General features: G+C 45.5%; 1 protein-coding gene across 4 annotated transcripts; it reads right to left on the bottom strand.

Annotated features, from left to right (window-relative positions):
• Positions 1-1,936: 1,936 nt before the first annotated feature.
• LOC309411508 (myosin heavy chain, skeletal muscle, adult-like) lies at positions 1,937-25,141 on the bottom strand (the record flags this gene model as incomplete). 4 transcript variants are annotated; one of them, XM_082008164.1, is made up of 38 exons in its annotated part: positions 1,937-2,176; positions 2,823-2,918; positions 3,062-3,166; positions 3,255-3,425; positions 3,521-3,646; positions 3,995-4,198; positions 7,115-7,423; positions 7,616-7,740; positions 7,913-8,078; positions 8,165-8,348; positions 8,598-8,794; positions 8,972-9,090; positions 9,195-9,321; positions 9,565-9,954; positions 10,043-10,133; positions 10,221-10,366; positions 10,452-10,628; positions 10,850-11,092; positions 11,624-11,879; positions 11,981-12,117; positions 12,203-12,326; positions 12,501-12,618; positions 12,713-12,800; positions 13,312-13,390; positions 13,488-13,801; positions 14,568-14,738; positions 15,449-15,598; positions 15,695-15,813; positions 17,071-17,209; positions 17,287-17,390; positions 17,489-17,587; positions 18,089-18,152; positions 19,520-19,612; positions 19,712-19,817; positions 19,916-19,943; positions 24,456-24,612; positions 24,705-24,848; positions 24,938-25,141. In XM_082008164.1, 38 exons carry the CDS (start codon positions 25,139-25,141, stop codon positions 2,021-2,023), a joined length of 5,826 nt encoding a protein of 1,941 aa, XP_081864290.1. In that variant the 3' UTR covers positions 1,937-2,020. The 4 variants fall into 4 exon arrangements, with proteins under 4 accessions (XP_081864290.1, XP_081864291.1, XP_081864288.1 ...); XM_082008165.1 differs by having other exon boundaries at positions 13,312-13,397; positions 13,507-13,801; positions 19,706-19,817; XM_082008162.1 differs by having other exon boundaries at positions 13,312-13,397; positions 13,492-13,801; positions 19,706-19,817.
• Positions 25,142-25,921: the final 780 nt, after the last annotated feature.

Raw genomic sequence — 25,921 nt, forward strand, 5'->3', positions numbered from 1 at the left:
AGTCAGCCAGCAGGTTTAAAAAGGTACCCATGGAGCTAGAAATACTTCCCCATGCTTTCACTGAGCCACAGTTGCAATACACTGACTTCAGAATTAAGCTTTTGGGGTTGTTTGCTTGTTTGTTTGTTTAAAGAGATATGTGCTTTAGTACAAACAAAACCCTTTTGCTTCCTTTCAAGAAGTGGAAACAAAGGTTTTGCCTGGAAAGAAAAAATCCCACCTATTTCTTGTGAGCGTACTGTGGGAGGGGAGAGAGGAGAGGGGTGGTTTCCCTTCTTTGGTGCCCAGATACCACTGGCATTGATACAGCTTTCACAGCTTCACACATAAAGATGCTGTCTCTCAAGAGCATCACTTACAGTGACACAGGAGTCAACACAGGGTGTCATCTTTTCCTTAAATATATTTAGCTGCTGCCTAGCAAACTATTTCCATATTTAGTTATAACATGGGAGGATTCCTTGGGTGTAAACCTCAGCGTGCCTGGGAGAAGGAGGACCTCCTAATCCTGAGTGCGGTTGCTACAAACACACTGACTGCTGTGGTCAACGCAAAAGGCTTCTTCCCTGCTGTCTCCTCCTCCCCTCCCCTCCAACAGCTCCAGCTCCCTTCCCCAGCAACTTCACAGCTTCTTGAAGTAGTCCCTGGAAATGTAGCAGTGTAGAGCGAGCCAGGAACCTCAAGGGAGCCATAAGTGTCCCTGTAGTGAAAGAGAGCCAAGTCTCCTTTACCATTCCGGACACCTGCGTGCAGCATCTGTCCTTAGCAGCTACGTGATGCACCGGGGCCCAGTGCTGCCAGAATGGCTGTTCTGTGTTTTAAGTACTGCTTCTTGCCTTCCAGGAGACAGCCTGTCATTTGGTTAAGATTTCCGACCAGCACACGTTGTGTAGGTGACTTGTTTCTTCTCTGTCCAGCCAGGATGCAGTTACCTTCCAACTCATCCATTGCCGCAAGTCAGGCAGATAGGACATAGTTTGGCACTGTCATCTATGTTTTCTTCCTCTGTGAAATGCTAGGTTTTGTGATTTCTTTAAAGCTGTAATATTCCCAGAAGTATTCCCACTTGAAGTCTTATCTGAAGTGATCAGAAAACTAGTTCCTTTAGCTTTTTGTATTTTTATATAACGCCACATTATTCCTCGGCACAAAAGTTTATTATAGTCTTATACTAATATTTCAGTACCCGGAAACACTATACAGCACCGTTCATCAATCTCCATTTCATTTACAACAGGAGCATTCTGTCTTACTCTTCTGTCTAACGGAGAAAGTAAGGAACTGCAATGTCCTCTTATCCAAATACATGATTTGTTTTGCTTTAGGACTGATTGTTAATAACTTCTTCCATAAAAAAAGCTCTGCCCCATCTTTAATTTTGCTCAATAAAAGGCCACTCTCCGGAGCTCATGGCCTTCACCTGCCTTGTTCAAAGGAAGCAGCACCTTAGTCCTTGCGTTAGTTCCTCCGTGAGGACTCAGAGACAGCCAGATGCCTTTGGGGCTCCAGACTTTTTTTATGGGGCAACTTGCCTCTAAATCCAACTTGCCAAAGGGAGAATGGGACCGGCAAAGAGAGCCTCTGTGTAATGTACCCATTTAGAAAGAGGAGTCTGCAAGGCAGAAACATTTTTGCTGTGCCAGGACAGACGCGGTACTCATCCTACCTTTGTCCTGATCCTTTCCTCTTGCCAGTAAGAGGATTAAATTAGTGTTATTCCCTACCCAGTAATGTAATAGGACACCGTGGAAAAACACTGGAGATGGGATAATTAAAGCTTCACTGCTATCCAAGGGTTACAGTGAAATAAAATGTTTCAGTTGAAAATGCCCCAAACTTAAGTAACTGCAAAATTGAATTGTAACAACCAAAAGCACTGCTTCTGCCGTGTATGCAAAGGAATCTACGTTCTTTATTCTCTAGACACTGACATGATTACAAAGACTAATCACAGAAGAAAGCAACCAAAAGGTTCACATTTTGTGCATCCCTCGGGTCACTTTGCTGCCTCATGACATCCTCACTCTTCCTCTCCTATCTTCTTGCTGTGAAACTCCCGGCTTTTCACTCGCAGCTTGTTGACCTGTGACTCTGCAATGTCAGCCCGCTCCTCGGCTTCCTCCAGCTCGTGCTGGATCTTGCGGAACTTGGAGAGGTTGACATTGGACAGCTCCTCCTGTGTGGGGAGAGGGAGTCGGTGGTGAGAGCCCAGGGCAGGGGTTTCACTCCTGCTGCACCTCGGCCTTGCGGGGTTGCGGCTCTTCCCGGGGCGAAGGCACAAATCTCCATACCCCGCCACGGCTGCTTACACATAAGCCTCACGCAGGCCTCCTCATCCTCCCTTATTCACGACCCCACTGTGAAAACCCTCACCGGTACTGTGTCACTAACTCCAGCGGTACTGTGCCACTCTTGGGGAGCTATTTCGTCACTTGGATTTGTCATGTGTGTTCTTATTCTCCCACTGCTTGCTGCCCCACTATCAGTGTGACTTACTAGGTTGAGAAAGACCCTGAAGCCTTCTGCTGTTGGTCAGCAGCAGAGATTCATGAACTTCTCAGTCAGTGGATGTGGGCCCTGGGTTTGTTTGCTCTGACCTCCTGTATAGAACAGGCTGCAGAGCTCCCCTCACTTCATCCCCGACTGCTGCAGGGTGCCCAGAGCTCAGCAAGGCCTCATGCCACGACAGTAAAACGGCATGGCCAAGGCTGTTGTGTCTTGGGAGTTTCTTTCATGCTCCTTTCCTGGTATTCATACTCATCTCGGGGAGCGTGCTGCCCCGATGGAAGGTGGCTCTTGCCCATCCTCCAAGCAATACTTACAGCCTCCTCAGCTTGTCTCTTGTAGGATTTCACCTTCATTTGCAGCTTGTCCACCAGGTCCTGGAGCCTGAGAATATTCTTCCGGTCTTCCTCAGACTACGGTGGTTGGTAAGCAGGAAGGAGAGTGAATTATTGGTTTCCCAACACGTGAGGTTAACAATTCCCCTTGGGGGTGGTGTCTGCAAAGTCTGACTTGCTGTGAGAAAACTCCGTCAGCCCAAGGAGGCCTCCTGCCTTACCTGGTAGGTCAGCTCCTTCACCCTCCTCTCGTACTTGCGCACACCCTTCACGGCTTCGGCGCTGCGCTTCTGCTCAGCATCAACCTCCCCCTCCAACTCCCGCACCTGCAATGAGAAGCCCATCTTTGGAGCTTCCCCGGTACCTCTGCAAGGGACGTGCTCACTCACATGCACAAATACCAGCCCTACGCACTCTGGCCTCCAGCTTCTGGATTTGTTTCTTGCCTCCCTTCAGAGCCAACTGTTCGGCTTCATCCAGACGAAGCTGCAGGTCCTTCACCGTCTGGTCCAGGTTCTTCTTCATCCTCTCCAGGTGGGCGCTGGTGTCCTGCTCCTTCTTCAGCTCTTCTGCCATCATGGCTGCCTGGAGAGAGCAAGGGGCCAAAGCCATTTTGGGGCTGGAGACAGTTTGGGGGAGAATACATCCACCATCAGCAGCGAAAGGAGCCCCTGACTCACATCTGTGATGGCCTTCTTGGCCTTCTCTTCAGCATTGCGGGCTTCCTGGATCGTATCCTCCATCTCACCCTGAATTTGGGCAATGTCTGTTTCCAGCTTCTTCTTGGTGTTGATCAAGCTGGTGTTCTGTTGAACAACAAAAAATATTATCCAGTTAGTTCCAAAACAGAACACTTATTTAAATTTAAAGTTATCAGCTATATATCTGATGTTAGCATCCTCCTTCAAACAATGCATCTTGTCAGGTCATACATAGCCAGATAGCCGAGAGTTCTTAAAATTTTAAGAAGCGCTTCTGACTCTTGCTAATGCAATCCTAAGCTTTTAGCTATAATCCAATTCTTTGTACAAGGGTAATAATTCTGGTTTTTGTTAAGCTTTTTATTACAGGAGGTGATTTAAGAATTTACACAGAGGAAAAATCTGGAAAGGGGAAAAAAAGGCTCTTGAGATTTTGAATCTCGTTAATCTGACCTGAGTGTGGAGGAGCTGCACACGCTCACTTGCATCCATCAGTTCCTGCTCAGCTACTTTCCTTGACCGCTCCGTCTGCTCCAGGGCTGCCCGTAGCTCCTCAATTTCAGCCTGCAGCAGGTTTGCTCTGCGCTCCACCATGGCCACCTGCTCCTTCAGGTCCTCCTGTGTCCTGAGAGCATCGTCCAAGTGTATCTGGGTATCCTTTAAGAGAGGAAAGAGAAATCTTATGGCGGTACAGCACTGTTGCACAATGGCAATTACCACCAGTCTAGCAATTATTATGTCAGTGTAATATATATATTTATAGATATATTTATAGATATAATATATATTTCTATGCAGAATTATTATGTGCAGTATCTAAGAATGCGAGCAGGAGATTGATAGATGACATTGCACACTGTCCCAGGCTGAGTGACAGCCCTGACTGAATTAAAGGCTGTGCAAGCGGAAGGTAAGCCTGAATTCAAACTCCAACTGACTGACACAAGCAACTTACAAGAAGAAGGAAACTGGACCTTTGCCCCTGCTTGGGGCAGAAGTAAGAACCTTCCCCCATCCTCTGCAGTGCCCCTACGTAACAGACACGATGCTCTGGGGTTGAAAAATTAAGAGCACATGAGTAACTGACAGGATCCAGGAAAAGTCAACCATGTGAAGTTGATCCAATCACCCACTTGCATTAGAACCAGTGCCACCAGAAAAAGCACGTAAGGTATGAGTAACTGGAGATTCCTTACTGAGAGGCACCAAAACACCCATTTACCACCCAGACAATTTCTCTAGAGAAGCTTGCTGCCTACGAGGAGCTCACATTCGTGATATCACTGAGGGGCTGCCAAGCCTGGTGAACCCTTCACATTGTCATCCGCTCCTACTAGTCCATGCAGGCTTTAATGCTATTGCAACAAGGCAACTTCACAACATCAAAAGAGATTATATGCTACATGAAGTGATGTCAAAAGGATCTGGAGCACAGTGGTGTTCTCCTCTATCCTCCCAATCAGAGGAAGGGGTTCAGGAAGAAGGAGGAGAAAAATTGAACGGGTGAATGCCTGGCCATCCAGTCAGTGCCATATTCAAAGTTTTGTCAGTCTCTGATCCTGCCGGGGGATTCAATCACCCTGACATGTGCTGGGAAAGCAGCACAGCAAGCTGTAAGCAGTCCAGGAGACTCCTGGAGTGCATCAAGGATAATATCTTCATCCAGCCCAACTGGAGGAGAAGCGTTACTGGACCTGTTGCTTACCAACACAGATGAACTAATTAGAAGTTTCAAGACTGGTGGCAGCCTGAACTGCGGTGACCATGCCCTGGTAGCATTCACAATCTTGAGGGATATGGGGCAAAAGAAGAGTGCAGTTAAGACCCTGAATTTTAGGAGAGCTGACTTTCAGTTGTTTAAGGAATTACTGGGTGGGACTCCCTGGGAAACTGCCCTCAGGGATAAAGGAACAGAAAAGAGTTGGCAGCTCTTTAAGAACATTTTTCTTAGAGTGCAAGAGCTCTCCGTTCCCAATGTGTAAGCAATCAGGCAAGAAAGGCAGGAGAATAGCATGGCTGAGTAAGGACCACCTGGTCAACCTGAAGTGTAGGAAGGAAATGTGTAGGCAGTGGAACCAAAGACGTGTCTTGGGGAGAATATAGGGATGTGTAGGGTTAGGATCAGGAAACTTAAGGCACAGCTGGAACTGAATTCCTGTTGCATTAAGCTTTGCCTCACCTTGAGTATTGCATGCAGTTCTGGGCCCCACAAGTTAAAAAGGATGTTTTCCCCAGGGCTCGGTTCTGGGGCCGGTCTTGTTCAATATCTTTATTGATGATCTGGATGAGGGGATCGAGTGCTCCCTCAGTAAGTTTGCAGACGACATCAAGTTGGTGGGAGTGTTGGTCTGCTGGAGGGTATGAGGGCTCTGCAGAGGGATCTGGACAGGCTGGATCGATGGGCAGAGGTCAACTGTATGAGGTTTAATAAGGCCAAAGTCCTGCACTTGGGCCACAACAACCCCATGTGATGCTACAGGCTTGGGGAAGAGTGGCTGGAGAGCTGCCCGGCGGAAAGGGACCTGGGGGTGCTGGTTGACAGCCAGCTGAACATGAGCCGGCAGTGTGCCCAGGTGGCCAAGAAGGCCAACAGCATCCTGGCCTATATCAGCACTAGTGTGGCCATCAGGAGTAGGGAAGTGATTGTCCCTCTGTACTCGGCACTGGTGAGGCCGCACCTCGAATACTGTGTTCACTTTTGGGCCTCTCCCTACAAGGAGGACATGGAGGTGCTGGAGCATGTCCAGAGAAGGGCAACGAAGCTGGTGAGGGGTCTGGAGCACAAGTCTTATGAGGAGCGACTGAGGGAACTGGGGTTGTTCCGTCTGCAGAAGAGGAGGCTGAGAGGAGACCTCATCGCTCTCTACAGCTACCTGAAAGAGGGTTGTGGTGACATGGGTGTTGGTCTCTTCTCCCAAGTAACTAGTGATAGGACGCGAGGAAATGGCCTCAAGTTGCACCAGGGGAGGTTTAGATTGGATATTAGGAAAAATTTCTTCATCGAGAGGGTGGTCAAGCATTGGAACAGGCTGCCCAGGGAGGTGGTGGAGTCACCATCTCTGGAAGTGTTCAAAAAACTTGTGGATGTGGCGCTTCAGGACATGGTTTCGGGGACATGGTGACGCTGGATTAATGGTTACCTTAGTGATTCTGTGATTCTGTGGTACCTGAATGCATCTAGAGGAGGGCCACAAAGCTGTTGAAAGGGCTAGAAGGCATGTCCTCTGAGGAGCAGCTGAGGACATGGTGATTGTCTGGTTTGGAGACAAGTATGCTGAGGGGCAACCTCATAGCTCTTTACAGCTTCCTGAGGAGAGGAAGTGAAAACGGAGGTGCTGATCTCTTCTCCCTGGTATCCAGTGAGAGGACATTGTGGGTACCCCATCATGTGAAGCTCACGTTGGATTGGGCTTTGAGCCATTTGAACTAGTAAAAGATGTCCTTCCCCATGGCAGAGGGGACAGACTAGGTGATCTTTGAAGGTCCCTTTCAACCCAAGCCATTCTATGATTCAATGATTCTGTGATAACGAATAGGCTAGAAACATATGTGCACATGCTTAACTTAACATACCTTGAGCACTGCCTGTGTGTTTCTCAGGTTCTTTTGTGCCTCTGCCGCCACGCGGTTGGCATGGTTCAGCTGGATCTCCATTTCATTCAGGTCTCCCTCCATCTTCTTCTTCAGCCGCAGGGCTTCATTCCTGCTCCTGATCTCAGCATCCAGCGTGCTCTGCATGGACTCCACAATTCTGAGGTGGTTTCTCTTCAGCTGGTCGATCTCCTCATCTTTCTCTGCTATCTTCCTGTCAATCTCAGACTTCACCTGGTTGAGCTCAAGCTGGAGGCGCAGGATCTTCCCCTCTTCGTGTTCCAGGGAGGCCTGGGCAAGTGGATACAAACATTAGTAACGTCCATATGGCTACTGCTTGCTTTCTAGGTGATTACGGAATATTTCAGGAATCTCAGCTGGCTGTGCTCCCCAGACAGAACAGAGGGGGAACAAGCATTTTTTAGCCACATTTCCCCATTGCTCATATTTTTAGTGCAGACACCAGTGATTATGGGCACATACCTCAGCTTCCTCCAGAGCAGCCTGGATTTCGGATTTCTCCTGCTCAATCTGCTTCTTGACTTTCTCCAGCTCGTGAATGGCCTTTCCTCCCTCGGCAATCTGCTCCGTGAGGTCGGAAATCTCCTCTGTGGGAACAAAGGGCAATGGCATGGTCAGGCACAGAGCAGAACGGGAAGGGCTCTGCCGCACCAGGTTGACGAGCATCTTTGCCGACCTGCAGGCACAGACCCATGTGGAGCGGTACGCAGTGGTGGATAGAGAGAAAGCCCAGCCAGGAGCAGAGGGCCAGGCACTTACGCTGCAGGTTCTTGTTCTCACGCTTCAGCGTTTCCAGGTGGTCCAGGGACTCCTCATAGGCGTTCTTCATCTTAAACAGCTCCGTGCTGAGAGAGCGAGACTCCTTCTGGGACGCTTCCAGCTCAGCCTGCGTTTCCTCGTACTTCTGCTTCCACTCTGCCAGGATCTGAAGACAAACAGGACCTCAGCATGCATGTGGCAAGCAGGAGGGCACGCTCTGCCCAGGAACCCCAGGGCTGCAGCCCAAAAGACCTTGTCAAAGTTCTTCTGCTTCTTATCCAGAGCTGCGCAGGCAGCATTAGCTCGCTCTACGTCAATCATCAGGTCCTCCACTTCATTCTGCAGCCTCTGCTTTGTCTTTTCCAGGGAAGCACATTTGGCATTGACGGCTTCGACGTGTTCCTCTGCATCCTGCAGCCGCTGTGCCAGCTTCTTCCTGGGAAGTGGTAAGCACAGCTCATGGTTTGAGAGCAAAGGGGAGGCTGTGGTGTGTGGCTGATGGGCTTTTCACAACAGGATGTTTTACCACTCATTTAGTATGTATCCTATGCACAGACGGTGCACAGACTTTACCTCAGCCCTTGTCCTGCACCAAAGCACAGCTTTAAATTTTTATGACAAAATTGCAGTTTTGTCTTCAAATTTCCCTTGTTACTCCACCCCTTTTTTTGTCTTCCCCACATACTTGGCCTCCTCCAGCTCCTCTGTGCGCTGAATAGCGTCCGTCTCGTATTTGGTTCTCCACTGGGCCACTTCGCTGTTGGCCTTGGACAGGGCACGCTGCAGCTCCCCCTTGGCTTCCTGCTCCTCCTCGTATTGTTCCCGGAGCAAGTCACAGTCGTGGCGAGCAGACTGCAAGGCGTGGGCCAGGGCGTTCTTGGCCTAGGTAGAGAGTGGGATTGGCACAAGGAATGGTAAGCCTGGAGGACAAAAGCCACTAACTGCACTCCCCACAGAAATTAAAATCTTCTCCCAGTATGGCTTGTGCTAAGCAGACTCTGTCCCCGCTAGGCAGTGTGAAGAGTGTTTTCAACAGCCAGCTGTAGGAAAAGTCATCACCTTTATCTCTTCCTCTAAGTGCCTCTTGAGTTCCTCAATCTGTTGGGTGAAAGCCTGCTTGCCTCTTGACAGCTGAGAAATCAGAGCATCTTTCTCCTCCACCTGGCGTGAATATTCACCTAGGAAAGCACACGGAGAGGAAACATTTTCATTGTCATTTGTGACCCAAAGAAACTGTTTTAGGATGCTCTCCCGTTCCACAGCACAGCGGAGGTTCTCTCACCTGATTCTGTCTGCAGACGAGCTCTTTGAGCACTGAGGTCATTGATCATGCGCTGGTGCTCTTCTTCCTTTGTCTTAATCTCACTCAGCTGGTCTTCCAGCGTGCGGCACATCTTCTCCAGATTTGCCTGTGGAGGTCACAGAGAATGACAGAAGAGAAGTATCGGGACTCCTCCTCATTCGGAACAGTAGGATTCTCACCAGAAAAATGTGAACAGACGTGCAAGCCATAAGCTGCTCATTGGCATGAGAAGGTTAGAAATACAGTTCCGTACAGAGACAGAGAGTTCTACTGGAACATGACCATATTCTAAAAAGATATGTTTCAACGTTATTTATTTTCAAGTTGTTGTCTGTATATTTTTCAATACCTTGGCTTTGGAGACAGACTCCATGTTACTGGCCAAGTCATCAATCTCCATCTTCAGCTCACTCTTCTCCTTCTCCAGCTTCTGCTTCACTCGCTGCAGGTTGTCGATCTGCTCCCCAAGCTCAGCTGTGCTGTCCGCATGCTTCTTCCGCAGGGCGGCAGCCGTGGCTTCGTGCTGCAGCGTGGCCTCTTCGAGGTCGCGGCGCATCTTCTGAAATTCTGCCTCACGCTTCTTGTTCATCTCAATCTGAGCCGCGGTAGCCCCTCCGGCTTCCTCCAGGCGCTCGCTGATCTCCTCTAGCTCCCTCGAGAGATCGGCCCGATGCTTCTCTGCTTTTGCCCGAGAGGTTCGCTCTGCCTCAATTTCCTCCTCCAGCTCCTCAATACGAGCCTGGGGAACATCAGGGACCCTTCACACCCATGCCCTCCTCCTACCTGATGTCTTTCTGAAGGGCAGAAGAAAAGGAACAGAGGCTTGCCTGCAGCTCCTTGATCTTCTTCTGTAATTGCATGCCCAGGGCTTGCTCATCCTCGATTTTGCTCTGGATCTGGCTGATTTCAAAGTCTTTCCTTTGGGCAAAGCAAAGCACATTAGAGCTCAAAGGAAAAAGACAAGTGCACCAGCCCAGCACTCCAGTGCCCCACGGCCACGCTTACTTCTTCAGTTTCTCATCCAGCTGCTGCTTATCATTTTCCAAATCCATTATGCTGTCGTGGGCCAGCTTCAGGTCTCCTTCGAGTTTCCTCTTAGCTCGCTCAAGGTCCATGCGCAGCTTCTTCTCTTGCTCCAGGGACCCTTCCAGCTAAAAAGGGCAAGACCATCAGTGCTCTACCAGTCGGGTCTAACTCCATACCTGCCCTGTTCTTGCTGTATGCACATGTGCTTACATCGTCCACTTGCTGCTCCAGCTTGGTCTTGGCTTTGGTCAGCGTATTGACTTTGTCCTCTTCTGCCTGCAGGTCGTCCAGGGTCTGCTGATGGGCCTCCTGGAGGGCTTTCTTCTCTTTTGTCAGCTTGGCAATGGTCTCGTCCAGGGCTGCCATCTCCTCTGTGAGGTTTTTCACCTACAAATATAAGCCAGTGTCAAAATTTAGTTGAAAACATGTTCACTGGTCCAGTGGCTTTTTCACTTCCCAGTGTTTTGCCAGGTGTTTCATTTACCATTTGGAAGCTCAGACAAGGCCCAGCTCAAAATTTTCTAAAGCCAACATATCTCACAGTGGCCGGCTCTTACTATGAGAGTCAGTGATGTCTTGGCCCTTTATGTGACTCCCCATGTACGTACCTTGTTTTCGGTGGCATGTTTTTCCTTCTCAACCTTGGCTAGCGTTAATTCAAGATCGTCAATATCTTTCTTCAGCTCTGAACATTCATCCTCCAGTTTTCTCTTCTTGGCTGTCAGCTCGGCATTAATTTCCTCCTCATCCTCGGCCCTTTCAGTCACCTCCTTAATCTTGGCTTCCAGCTGGATTTTGGTTTTGATGAGCTGGTCACATCTTTCCTCAGCATCAGCTAAAGCATCAGCTTCCTGGTGAGAAAATACAGAGAAGTTAATTTAATGCTGAAGGAACATGTATATATCAGTAAGACCTTGGGGATTACTTTTTGGGAAAAGGTTACTGTGCAATCACATTACTGTGCAATCACATTACTGTGCAATTACAGATATACCATCAGAAATGGCACTAGGCTCTTCATTTCAGCAACTAAATTCAATTGTGGCATAATAATTGATCAATGGAATCACTGTCCCCACTCCACTAAATACACTATAGTGAGTATAATGAGGCTTTATATCATGGACTCACATGGAGACATGTGCCTGTAGGCACTAAGACTAAAAAGTAATTCTTTAGCATGAAGTCCACTTTGTAACAGTGAGACTGAGTGGGGAAAGAATGTGGCCTGAGTTTTACCTTTAAGGTAAAATTACAGGTATTCTGCTTAAAACATTTTGTCAGGTAGCTTTGTGTGCAATTTGAGAGTTCTGTATTGTAAAAGAAGAATTAGATCTTATGTACTCATCTACCCTATAAAAAGATAAAATAATGTTACTCACAGCCTGCACTTGGAGCTGCAGGTCGTTTTTCTCCTGCACCAGTTTCACCATTTTCTCCTCCAGCTCCTTCCTCTTTGCCTCAGACTTTGCAAGCTCTTCCTTGGTTTTCTCAAATTCTTCCTTCATGTTGGCCATCTCCTTCTCAGATTCTGCACTCTTCAGCAAGGGCTTGATCTTGAAGAACAGCTTCATCCAGGACCAGTGCTTCACGTTCATGAATGCACGAATATTGTACTGGATGCAGAAGATGGACTCCCTGAAGCATAATTAAAATGTACATTGAATATTTTCAGTATGACAAGTGCCAACACTTTCCCCCAAGTACAGTGGCTGTAACAGAAGGTGAGGAACGTCTACCTCCTCTCCACCATCCTCTGGTACTCCACTCTCATCAGGAAGCCCCTGCACCTGGCCTGTGTGCGAGTGATGAGCTGTGCCAGCTTCTCATCCCTCATCTCCTCCAGAAGTCCCAGCAGCCCAGCTTTGAAGAACACCTTGAGAAAGGGAACGTTGCCACACATCACTGTCAGGTAGAGCAAAGCACAGGCACACAGTGAGTGAGTCAAGGAGGGCTCGTACCTTGGTGTGACCAAATTTGTACTGGGTGTGGTCCACATCGATTGACCCAAGGAGCTTCTCAGAAGCCTTCTTGCTATCAATGAACTGTCCCTCTGGGATAGCACTGGCATTAAGCACCTTGTATCTGTGAAAAGAGAAAGAGGAAGATAAGGCTGTTTGTTCCTAACCAACAAACACTAGCTACTGAAACCCACCAGCTAATATATAGCTATTCTTGTCAACAGAGCCCAGCCTGAATGAACCTGTACAAATGAACCAACATTGCTTTTAATGATGCTGAGAAGTGCAGTGCTCTTACCTCTGTTTGAAGTCAGCATAGAGGACTCTGCTGGGGAAACCTTTCCTGCAAATTCTGATGCCTTCCAGCACACCATTACACCGCAGCTGGTGAAGTACAAGTTCATGCTCCATGGCACCTAGCGATTCAGAGCAGAAATGAATGCCACAGTTGCCAGTGCAGAGGGGAATGGCTGTATCAGAGGAAGTTGTCTTTCTGCTTGAGCGTCTTACCAGGTGTTTTTGTTTCATTGGGGATGATGCAACGGACAAAATGGGGGTGAGTGCTCCGTAGATTGGTCATCAACTTATTTAGGTTCTCCTGTGGGATAATGTGTAGCAGCATAGGTTAAAAAAAATTACTTCTGTATACTTTTATCTAGGTTCCAAGAATTAATCTAATGAATCTTAGTAGGAAGAATTTTTCAAATTAAAAATTTAGATTTAATCAAACCTTCTATATACTTAAATATTCTCATTAAAAGGAAGTTTAAAATTCTGCAACTTAGTCTGAAGGAAATAAAACACTACTGTGGAAAAATTTTAACACAAGCCTTTATAGAATTAATATTTATATTGCACCCCAGATTATGAAAAATATTTTTCACAAAGAATGTAAGAGAACTTTCAAAAGAATTTCAGGGGGACAGCTGAAGACTGCTTGAAACAAATCCTAAATGTGAACAGAAAAAGGCAGTGAATAACTTCTGCTTACTTCATATTTATTATTGTTTCATCATAAAACCAAAGTCATGAGCAGAACATGAGCTTAGATAGGTCGGATTAGAAACTATGTTCATATCACTTTACAGATAATGAAATTCATACTTTACCCGGAAAAGAGCTGAGACTGTTTGGAAAGAAGAACCTTTCTTCTTCCCACCCTTCTTGCCACCACCAGCACCACCACCACTAGCCTCTTCAAAAAAAACAAAAGTTTTTTTAATATTACCTTTTTTGGTGCATCTTCACACATCATAAATGTTGAGGGAAAAAAAATTTAGAAAACTAACCTGTTTCTGCTCCACCATAGGAGGCAAAAAGTAAAGCTAGTGTCTTCACAGATGATTTCTGGTACAGCCCAATGACAGTTTCGTTCAGGGGGTCCTTGTTCTTCTCCAGCCAGCCAGAGATGTTGTAGTCCACCGTGCCAGCATAGTGCACCAAGGAGAAGTGGGCCTCAGCCTTGCCTTTGGCAGGCTTGGGCTTCTGGAAGTTACTGGACTTTCCCAGATGCTGGTCATAGAGCTTGTTCTTGAAAGAGGTGTCAGTTGCCTTGGGGAACATGCACTCCTCTTCCAGGATGGAGAAGATGCCCATGGGCTAGAAGATAGTACAATAAACAAGAGAGAATGCTTGTAGAATAATATGATCATGACTTGGTCTTAAAGTAAATATAGTAAAAGACAGGAAGCTGAGAAACAAACCGATTCCTTTGTCATGAAGAAAATTTCTTTCTAAAAAATGAGTTTAAAAGATTCACCTACTTGACTCACACTTTGGCACAGTGATTCAGGAATGGTTTTTATGCCAAAAACCATATTAAAAAATCAGGAGGAGAAAGATTATATTTTAAAATACCTTTCACCAATGTGTCCATTGTATGTTTACTTCAGTTTTTGTACTTTTAATCAATTCCCTAAGTTATATGGAACAAGAAGTAATCTCTTTCAGTTTTTTGCACTCAGAGGTCAGTCACTGACTGTATTGACCTGATTTACTTTGCTATGAACCATCTAGAAAAAAAAATATTGTCCAGATAATTTTATTCCAGAACCCTAAGGAAATATTTTTATTTTATTTTGGGAGCTGCTCTGTCTTTTTGGAAAAAATATCCTTTAATCAAGCAAGCAGAGATACCTTCCACACAGAGAAGGTGCATGAGGAATGACTTCCATAGTTATCTGTGGACATTGTAATAGCTCTAATGCATAATAAACAATAGTACAGATAAAGAAATATTTCAACAACTAAAACCGAGTGCATGAAACTAACCATGGAAGAGACCTTTTTTTGAATAGCATTTACCATTTTCAATTTAAAATAATGAGTTCCTGAAAATAAAAGATATTTTGAATTAAATATTTACCTTCTCAATGAGCTCAATGCAGGCAGCCAGGTCCATCCCAAAGTCAATGAATGTCCATTCAATTCCTTCCTTCTTGTACTCCTCCTGCTCCAGCACGAACATGTGATGGTTGAAGAACTGTTGCAATTTCTCATTGGTGAAGTTGATGCATAGCTGCTCCAGGCTGTTGAACTTCCAGGAGGAAAAAAATACACCACAGCCATGTATCACCAACATGCACAGTTCTTGATCATTCTCAACCCTTTATAAATCTCCCGTGTTAAAACACAACTGTATTATCATGACTGCACCATAGCAGGACTTATATGCAGCTCCCACATAAATACCTACAAAATGAAAATGGAAACTTTTCCAGAGACGATATCCCTAGTGAATCTCTTAAAATTCATAAAGTACTTTGGCATTTTTTTATTCAGCCAAACAGATGAGTGTATGGCATAGTCTTCAATTTTTAAACACTTATCTCTGATTAAACACTCACTTATTCATACCTTGGTTATTTAAACAATTTACACATTTTTAACCTGTTATATGTTTGTCAATGGGTCTCCAAATCCTAGTTTTACTCTATAAGTTCTTATATAAAATTATTGTAATTATGTAGGGCTTTTAAAATCATTAACATTAAGCTCAAACTGTGAAAATATTACAACATAGAAAATTCTATTTGCTACTTCTACACAAACAACATATCTCTGTTCTTGTACTGATGAAGCTTCTGAGGGTTTTGCTCTGTGCTTCAAAATTCAATGAAGGATTTTTTTTCCAGAAAATTGCAAATTACTAGCATGTTAAACCTTCAGAAGAATATTAGTTGGAAGAAGTCCTCTGATATAGCAATCTTCCCCTGCAACAACAGTCCTCAAACCTGGTATCCTTACATCAAAGATCTCGAAGCCAGCAATGTCCAGGACACCAATGAAGTACTGTCTGGGCTGCTTCGTATCCAGCTGTTGGTTGATGCGAACAACCATCCACAGGAACATTTTCTCATAGACAGCCTTTGCCAGAGCACCCACTGAATTGTTCACCTAAAACAAAGAAGAATGGAACAGAAGAAAAACAATATCCAAAGAAAATCATAAGTGATACAAGCCAGAGGTTCCCAGTCACCAGCTGGTTGTTACCTGCTGCACAGTTTGACCCTTGGTCACATATTCATTCCCAACCTTGACTCGAGGGTAGCAGAGGGCCTTGAGCAGGTCTGCTGAGTTCAGACCCATCAGGTAGGCAGCCTTGTCAGCAACTAAGTAGAAGGACAAGGAGATAGAAAAATTAGGACTAACAAGACATGCAGTCTTCTGAGTGATGAACCCTTTCCAAACCAACTGCAATATTGAGACCCTGCTTACTGAATATCAGAGGAAGTATGACAGTCATTAAAAAAAAAAAAATCTTTGTTTTGAAGGTTGTTCAGAACAGTACAACTAAATGCTATTTTTGTCTTTAAAAATCTTCACAGAAGCATCTAAAACCAAAGTATTTCTTTAAAGCTCATTCTGAAAGCTGAAGTTCATCACTTCAGTCCAGAGCTAATTAGTATCAGGCAACAAAACACCAAAGTGTTAACAGGTTGGCCACCTGACTGTAATCCAAAGCACACACTTAGGTACTTGGTCTACATGTATTCTTTGGCAGCAGCTATAACCCTAAAGGAGAATGTGTTCCAAAATTAGAGGTAACAATTAAGAAGTGCCCCTTTCTGGATGCTTATTGTTACAGTCATAGCAGAAAGGCAGGCATATTCATTCAGGATCAAAACCTAAAAATTCAGTCCTGAAGCTGGCCAAACCTGGTCATTGCAGGGGAGTCAGACTAGATGACCTTAAAAGGTTCCTTTCAACCCAAAGATTCTATGATTCTATGATTCTATGATCTGAGAGGTTCTTTGGAAGAAGTAGACAGGGCTTAGTAATTTTAAACAACGTATGCATTATATAACATTTAAGTGATTAACTAGTCAGCTGAGAAGTAGAAATCGAAGTCAGTGCTTCCCTAGCACAGCGTACCTATGCTTCACTTAGACTGGTGTTCAAATAATACTACTATGTAGTGACAGTTACGTTTTTGAGTCTTCAAAGGAAAAGAAAGAAATTGAAGGAAAGTTCCCTTTTACCTGGACAAAATTCCCAAACAACGTGACTGATGAAGGAGAAGTTCTAATACTGAATTTAATGCTTCCATTTTCTTTAAAAAAGCTACCAGAAACATATTTTCCGAAAAATCTTTCTCTTCTCAGTGTGTCTTTAATACAAGCACACTGAGCAGGCTGTGCTATACAGAACTGGGTTAGCCCAAGAGAGAATTATGGACAGATACACAGTTTATACTTCAAATAAAGATTAGGTAGTAATTGAAAATAAAGGTGTATTTTTGATGTCAGTTTCATACCTATATAGTAGCTCACTTAACATTTCTGCTGTTATCTTTCTCCATCTTCCAAACACTGAATTATTATTGCCACTTCTATTTCTAACAGGTCAACCACAGACTTTGCTAATACCTTCTGTGCCATCTGGCTCTGCCTGCTCCTCTCGTTGTTTCTGCTTGAACTTCAGGTTCCCATAATGCATGACAGCTCCTGTCAGCTTGTAAATGGCTGTTTTTTCATCAGCAGTGAAACCCAGGATGTCAATGGCACTCTGTAAAAGGAACAATAAAATAAAAACTTCATCTGAGAGAGATGACAACAGATAAAACATTTTTAATTGTTACTTACATCTGTAGCCATCAGCTCCTCCTGGTCATTAATGCTGGGAACAGTGATCTCACCTTGACTCACAAAGTGATAATCATATGGGTTGGTGGTAATGAGAAGCATGTCTGAAAGTAAGAAGAGGGGACATATAGGCTTAGTTTAGTCAAGTAATAGTGTGAGCTGATACTCAGCAATCTGCCTCAAATTTAGTCATTATTCCTACCTATTAACTCTGGCTTCTTGTTGGACATGATTTGATAAAAAATGTGGTAGCTTCTTTCTGCTTTGAGCTGGAAAGTGACTCTAGACTTCTCCAGCAGATCTGGAGGGAAAACGTAATTAGAAACAAGAAGAAACAGCGAAAAAAGAAAGTAGGAAGAAGCTGGGAAGAAAAACAGGGAAAGTGGGATAGATGGTTGGGTGAAAATGTGTTGTATGGATAGATGAGTGAATGGATGAACTGTGAACAGTTCAGGAAAATCACAGAATCACAGAATCACTAAGGTTGGAAAGGACCTTCAAGATCATCAAGTCCAACCATTAATCCAGCGTCACCATGTCCCCTAAACCATGTCCTGAAGTGCCACATCCACACGTTTTTTGAACACTTCCAGAGATGGTGACTCCACCACCTCCCTGGGCAGCCTGTTCCAATGCCTGACCACCCTCTCAGTGAAGAAATTTTTCCTAATATCCAATCTAAACCTCCCCTGGAGCAACTTGAGGCCATTTCCTCTCGTCCTATCGCTGGTTAGTTGGGAGAAGAGACCAACACCCACATCGCCACAACCCCCTTTCAGGTAGTTGTAGAAAAATGTCTTACATGTTTCAATATCGGCAGAAGCTAGTTTTCCTGTGGCACCGAAGTGAATTCTGATGAATTTGCCCTTTAAAGGAATAAAAATCTCTTAAGATTTACATCATAAAAATATATCTGAAATGAAGAGTTTTACCATTTACTCCACTGTGTGCAAGATTTCTACTTAGAGACATTTTCTTAAGAATCATTTTCCACCATTGACAAAAAGTTGTTTTTTACATTTTTGACCATGAAAATAATCAACAGTGGCACAGATGTATATTTTATGTACGCTGAATGTACAAATGGGAAGGAATGGGTGGATTTTGTTAGCCAGACTCTTCTAACTGTATCCTGCATTCAGAGAGCAGTCACCTTAATGATATGGAAATAGCCATTTAATTAGTTCAGCTGCTTAAATCTGTCTTGCTATCAAATAAGCCATTTCAATTCTCATTAATTAAATTTGGCATAAAGCAAACAAATCATAGAATCATAGAATCTTTGCATCAGAAGGGATCTTTCAAGGCCATCTAGTCTAACCCACTTGCAGTGAGCAGGGACATCGTCAACTAGATCAGGTTGCTCAGAACACCGTCCAACCTGATCTGGAATGTTTCTGGGGATGGCGTGTCTACCACCTCTCTGGGCAACCTGGGCTGGTGTTTCACCACCCTCTTTGTCAAGAGTTTCTTCCTTAGATCTCTTCTAGATCTGCCTTCTTTTATTTTAAAACTGTTATCCCTTGTCCTATCACTACAGGCCCTGCTAAAAAGTCTGTCCCCATCTTTCTTATAGACCCCCTTTAAGTACTGATCAGCTGCTATAAGGTCTCCCAGAACCTTCTCTTTCCAGGCTGAACAACCCAAACTCTCTCAGCCTGTCCTCATAAGAGAGGTGTTCCATCCCTGTGAGCATTTTTGTGGCCCTCCTCTGGACCCTCTGTCCACCCCCTCTCTTTCTTTCTTTCTTTCTTGCTTGCTTTCTTGCTTTCTTGCTTTCTTGCTTTCTTGCTTTCTTGCTTTCTTTCTCTTGTTTTCTCTCTCGTTCTTTCATTCTTCTTTTTCTTTATCTCTCTCTTTCTCTCTTTCTTTCCCACCACTAAACTCCCTCCTTTTCTTCCTGGCATTCTCTCTGTCTGTCTGTCTTTTAGCAAACAACCAGAAATATATGTAAAAATAAATACACGTATTGTTTAACACTGCAATACATTATAGGATAAAATGCATGTGATCTGTTATTATAATTTGCATCTCAACCCAAGGCAGAATGATTTTTTTTCATAGAATCAATGTTTTTGAAATCTGGAGAATTAACTTTAAGGTAAGTGGTAAAGTCATCATAATAAAATTCAGCCTTAGTCTTGAAAACACGACAGCTGAACAACAGAAAAGAAAGGCTTCCATACAATTCTGTTTACTATTTTTTCAGGGATCATTTGGTTAAGCAACTTACAAAGCGTGAAGAATTGTCATTTCTCACGGTCTTGGCATTTCCAAAGGCCTCCAACAGTGGGTTGGCGCTGATGATTTGATCCTCAAGCGTTCCCTACAGAATGGTAATTATTGCTGGTTATCCTTTCCAGAAACCATGTCAGGAACAGAGAAAAGCATCGATTCAATCCAGGGTCTATTAACTTGCCTGCATTTTGCCAGACTGCTCCTCTTTCTTCTTATCCCCACTGGCTGCAATTGTTGCAAAGTACTGGATGACACGCTTTGTGTTCACAGTCTTCCCTGCACCGGATTCTCCGCTGTCAAAGCAAAGAGAGAAGCAGAGAGCGTGTGGTCAGGCAGGAGGTCCCCTGGTACCCGGCAGTCGGGCAGGGACCTGAGCAGGGAGTGTACATACGTGATCAGGATCGACTGGTTCTCACGATCTGTGAAAGAAGCAGAAATACAGTACTTAAAACTGAATGAACAACACAGACAGAATGAGACATAGTCAGGTAAGTTTAATGTTTTCAAATCCATGCTGTCAGCTTGATTTAAAAAACCAAACAACCAACCAAAAAAACCACAACACCTGACTGAGTGCAGGGGTGACTTTTATTTAAAATAGTAGAAACAATGGTGTGAAGATAATAAAACACAGAGTAGTATCATAGGATCATAGAATGATCTGGGTTGGAAGGGACCTTAAAGATCACCTAGTTCCAAACCCCCCGCCATGGGCAGAGACACCTTCAACTAGACCAGGTTGCTTGAAGCCCCATCCAGCCTGGCCTTGAACTCTTCCAGGGATGGGGCATCCACAACTTATTTGGGCAACCTGGTCCACTGTCTTACGACCCTCATAGTGAAGAATATCTTCCTTATATCTGATCTAAATTTACCCTCTTTCAGTTCAAAGTGATTACCTCTTGTCCTATCACTGCATACCCTTGTAAAAAGTCCCTCTCCAGCTTTCTTTTAGCCCCCCTTCAGGTACTGGAAGGCTGCTGTAAGGTCTCCCAGAACCTTCTCCTCTCCAGGCTGAACAACCATAACTCTCTCAGACGATCTTCATAGGAGAGGTGTTCCAGCCCTCTGATCGTCTTTGCGGCCCTCCTCTGGACTCAATCCAACAGTTCCATGTCCTTCTTATGTTGGGGGCCCCAGAGCTGGACCTCCAGGTGAGGCATCACAAGAGTGGAGTACAGGGGGAAAATCACCTCCCTCAACCTGCTGGTCATGTTTCTGTTGATGCAGCCCAGGATACAGTTGGCTTTCTGGGCCGCGAGCTCACATTGCCAGATCATGTTGAGCTTCTCATCAACCAACAAGCCCAAGTCCTTCTCCTCAGGGCTGCTCTCAATCCATTCTCCATCCAGCTTGTATTTGTGCTTGAGGTTGCCCTGACCCATGTGTTGGACCTTGCACTTGCCTTGTTGAAATTCATAAGGTTTGCATGGGCCCACCTCTCAAGCCTGTCCAGGTCTCTCTGGGTGGCATCCCTTCCCTTGGTGTTGTTGGAAAACTTGCTGAGTGTGCACTCAATCTGAATGTCCATGTTGCTGACAAAGATGTTAACAGCGCCAGTCCCAATACCAAACCCTGAGAAATGCCATTTGTCACTGGTCTCCACTTGGATATCGAGCTGTTGACTGCAACTCTTTGAGTGTGACCATCTTCCTTTTTTCCCTTTTTAAAAATGGGGGGTTTGTTTCCCCTTTTCCAGTTGGGAACTTCACCGGACTGCCGTGACTTCTCAAATATGATGGATAGTGGCGTGGCAACTTCATTTGCTAGTTACCTCAGGACCTGTGGATGCATCTCATCAGGTCCCATGGACTTGTGCACCTTCAGGTTCCTTAAATGGTCTCGAACAAGATCGTCTCCTACAGTGGGCAGTTCTTCATTCTCCCAGTCCCTGGCTATGACTTCTGTGAATTGGATGGTTTGGCTTGAGCACTTGCTGGTGAAGACTGAGGCAAAAAAGTCATTAAGTACCTCAGCCTCCTCCATATCTTGGGTAACCAGGTCTCCCATTTCCTTCCGGAGAGGGACCACATTTTCCCTAGTCTTCCTTTTATCACCAACGTACCTATACAAGCTTTTCTTGTTGCCCTTGATGTCTCTGGCCAGATTTAATTCTATCAAGGCTTTAGCTTTCCTAACCCAATCCCTGGATGCTCAGACAATTTCTCTGCATTCCTCCCAGGCTACCTGTCCTTACTTCCACCCTCTGTAGGGTTACTTTTTGTTTTTGAGTTAGTCCAGGAGCTCCTTGTTCATCCATGTGGGCTTCCAGGTGTTTTTGCCTGACTTCCTCTGTGTGGGCATGCACTGTTCCTGAGCTTGGAACAGGTGATCCCTGAATATTAATCAGTTTGCTTGGGCCCCTCTTCCCTCCAGGGCTTTATCCCATGATACTCTACCAAGCAGATCCCTGAAGAGGCCGAAGTCTGTTCTCCTGAATTCCAGGGTAGTGAGCTTGCTGTGCACCCTCCTCGCTGCCCTAAGGATCTTGAACTCCAACATTTCATGGTCACTCAAGGTTGCCCTTGAGCTTCACATTCTCTACTAGCCCTTCCTCGTTGGTGAGAACCAGATCCATCATAGCACCTCTCCTCATTGGTTCCTCTATCACTTGGAGAAGGAAGTTATTATCAACGCATTCCAGGAATCTCCTGGATTGCTTATGCCCTACTGTGTAGTGCTTCCAACAAATATCAGGGTGGTTGAAGTCCCCCATGAGGACCAGGCAGGGCTTGTGATCGTGAGGCTGCTCCTATCTGTCTATAGAGGGCCTCATCCTCTCGGTCTTCCTGGTCTGGTGGCCTTTAGTAGGCCCCCACTGCAATGTAATCTGTCCCTGCCCTCCCTTTAATCCTGTCCCACAAGCTTTCAGTCGGTTCCTCATCCATCCCCAGGCAGAGCTCCATGCAACCCAGCTTGGTCATTGACATAGAGGGTAATACCCCCTCCTCATCTCCCCTGCCTGTCCTTCCTAAAGAGTCTGTATCCTTCCATTCCAACACTCCAGTCATAGGACCCACACCACCATGTCTCTGTGATGTCAATAAGATCATAGCCCTGCAGGCATGCGCACGTCTCTAATTCCTCTTGTTTATTCCCCATGCTACCTGCGTTTTCATAGAGGCATTAAAGTGGGCCCCTGATGAAGCTGACTTACTGTCTGGACTGGCTGGAATTCCTTTGCGCTGCTCTTCAGGTGCTCCCCTACTGACCTGTGATCCTTCTCCAGGCTCTGAGCATCTATTGCTGGCACTGACATCAAACTGGTAGGAGTGGAACAGATTGAGGTTCTCCTCCCCCAGCAATTTTAGTTTAAAGCCCTTTTCACCAGCTTGGCAAGCCTATGACTGAAGATGTTCTTCCCCTTCTCTGACAAATGGACCCCATCAGCCCCCAGCAGACCAGGTTTCTCAAAGCAAGCCACATTTTTTAAGTAGCCAAACCCCTGGCTGTGGCACCAGTCCTGTAACCATTAGTTGATTCTCCAGATTCGACTGGTCATTTCAAACCCCTTCCCTTTGATGGGGAGGATCAATGAAAAAAATACCTGTGCTCCAGAGTCCCTTACTGCCACTCACAAGGTTCTGTAATCCTTCCTGATACTCCTCAGACAGCTTCTGGCTGTATCACTGGTGCCCATGTGAAACAACTGCAGCAGATAATAGTCAGTGGACTCTATGAGGCTTGGTAGTCTCTTGATGACATCCCTGATATGAGACCCTGGCAAGCAGCACACCACTCAAGAGAGTGAGTCAGGTCAGTAAATGAGTGCCTCCATACCTCCCAGAAGAGACTCACCTACTACTATCACCCATCGCCTTTTCTCAGTTGTGTTGGTTGTTACACAGGGAGCAGATCTGGCTGCCTCACTCATCTACAGCATCTCTCCTTATGTGATGGATCTTTCTTCTTCAGTCTGCAGAGCAGTGGAGAGGTTCTGCAAGGGCACCTCAGGCGTCGGGGGAAGTCTCTTCCTCCTGTAGGTCCTTGCCATTGCAACCGTCCATTTTCTGCATTATTGGTCCTCCTCCCTTCTGTGTGTGCTAGTGGGGGAGGTTTTGGCTGTTTGGCTATGGGCTGTGGGTCCACTGCAGACTGTGCTTGGAACCAGCTATCTAACTCATTCTCAGCCTCATTCTGAGCCTTCTCACTGCCTACTGCAGCTCAGCCACCTGTTGCAGGACATCCTCCACCTTTTGCAGGCACGTCTGCCACCTATCCTTGCCCCGGGTGGAAGGTTTAGGTACTTCCTGAAGTCTGAGGTCTGCACTGCAACCTCTCCCTTCAGCAGCAACATCTTGGGTGGAGGCATTGGCCACCGCTGGGGTAGATGGTGCAGACCCCCCAGCCGGAGCTGCAGCCTTGACTCTCAGACGAGTGTCCACCATTCTGGGTTGAGGCTCAGGTAGGATGAGTGCCCTTGACCTGTGCAGATGGTCACAGAACGGTGCCCAGTTGCTGAGTTATGTGGACTTCATGTGTCCTGCTCGGGCAGTGGAATGCCCCTCTTTTGCAGAGGCGCCCTCCCTGCATGCCCCCCATGCAAATTGCCACACACTGGCTGACATGCCACACCCTGCTTGCCCATCCTGCTCTCAGCGCTGCTGTTCGTTAACGTTCCTTAGGGCTGCCTTTTGTGGAAGTGGGGGGTGGCCACCGTTACTCCTGGCCCTGCCCACAAATCGTCAGCCTCTCTTGTGTTAGCTGCCGGCTCCTGGTTGATCTCTGTGCTCTCCTGGGGTTTCCGTGGCTCAGGAATTCCTCCTGTATGCCTCAATCCCCTGCTCCACTGCAGAACACGCTTGCATCAGAGCCGATTTATGCATCAGAACCATGAAAGGTTTGAAAAAGTCTCCTCATATTACTGAGACAGAGTATCCCTTCAGAGAGTTTCATGGTACAATCGATCTGAGACATACAGAGCCACTCACCAGTCAGCATGAACTGATAGGCGTTGTCAGAGATGGAGAAGATGTGTGGAGGGGCCTCCTGGCGCTTCTTGCCTCGGTAGGCCAACACCACCTCCGGGTTGTACACCGGCAGCCACTTGTAGGGGTTGACAGTGACGCAGAAGAGACCCGAGTAGGTCTGCGAGGAAGGGAGACAGCACGTTGGCTTCCACTTAGCCTGGCAGAGCAGTTCCTCCCAGCTGCCCAAAGGAAGATGCTGCTGGTACTTACGTAGATCATCCAGGCTGCATAACGTTCTTTGAGGTTGTACAGCACAGCGGGTTCGTGGAGATGGGTCATCATGGCCATGTCCTCGATTTTATCGTACTTGGGAGGGTTCATGGAGAAGATTTGATCATCCTTCACAGTCAGGGTCTGTCAGAGGAAAAGTAAGGAACATACACTTCAGCTAAGAGCCCAAAGTGGAAATTAAATGCTGTTTGTAAATCTTGCATTTTACCCACCTCTCCACCTTCAGTCTTGACAGTGACCTTTCCTGACTCCTTGCTCTGGATTGTCCCTTTCACAAAAGATTCCTTGGGATGCACCACAAAGACTGATGTCTTGGCATCGAAAGGCTTGTTCTGGGCTTCGATTCTCTCCTTTTCTGACTTTCGGAGGTAAGGAGCTGCCGCCCCAAAGACGGCCATCTCAGAGTCTGATGACATGTCTTCAGTTTATGGAGGGGCTTGTCAGCAGAGAACACTGTGGAAGAACAGATGCGTTGCTCAAATGCATCAAAAGGTAACCACTTCTTAGTAGAAGAAAAGATGGAAAAAGAAAGATGCTATATTAATATTAGTCATAGCTTTTTTGGAAGTAGTTGTATATTTTTGCATTGTTGTGATTCAGCATTTATGGAAAATGTGGAAATTATATTTTGGGAGCCCATTTGGTTTAGGGGTTACTGTACTGAAATTGCATTTGAAACAATCCATAGTCACTTAGTAGTCAAGTATTTAGGCACTGTACTGTGGAGTTAAGAACCTTAAAATTCCTCTCACACTTCTAAAATTCACTTGAAATTATTATAAGTCAGTTTCTTTCCAAGTGATATTAATTCAGAAAGCTCAGAAGGCTCATACACCATTGTCTTGAGTGGCATAGAGACAACTAGAGCATCTTCATAGCTCAGTTTCAGTCTCTAAAACATTCATATCATTGTATTAGTGATCCAATTATTTGCTAATTTTAGTGAGTTCTTGAATCCAGGCATAAACAGCTAGAATGCCTGTCAAAAGAAGAGTAAAGCTGTTCCAAAATACACTGACATAGCATCATTTTTTTCCTTTTTAAAAATTACTATAATTTTAGGGGAAACCAAAGTCAAACACAAAGATTCAAAGCTCAACTTAGGAACTAAAAAAATTAGGAATTTTAAAGCCCGTGTTAATTTCTCTGAAAAATTACTTTTTTTTCACGTTTTTTCCCCCAAAGAAATAGTGGGC

Source organism: Phaethon aethereus (assembly GCF_964289735.1).
Source record: "Phaethon aethereus genome assembly, chromosome: 18".
Lineage (NCBI taxonomy): Eukaryota > Metazoa > Chordata > Aves > Phaethontiformes > Phaethontidae > Phaethon > Phaethon aethereus.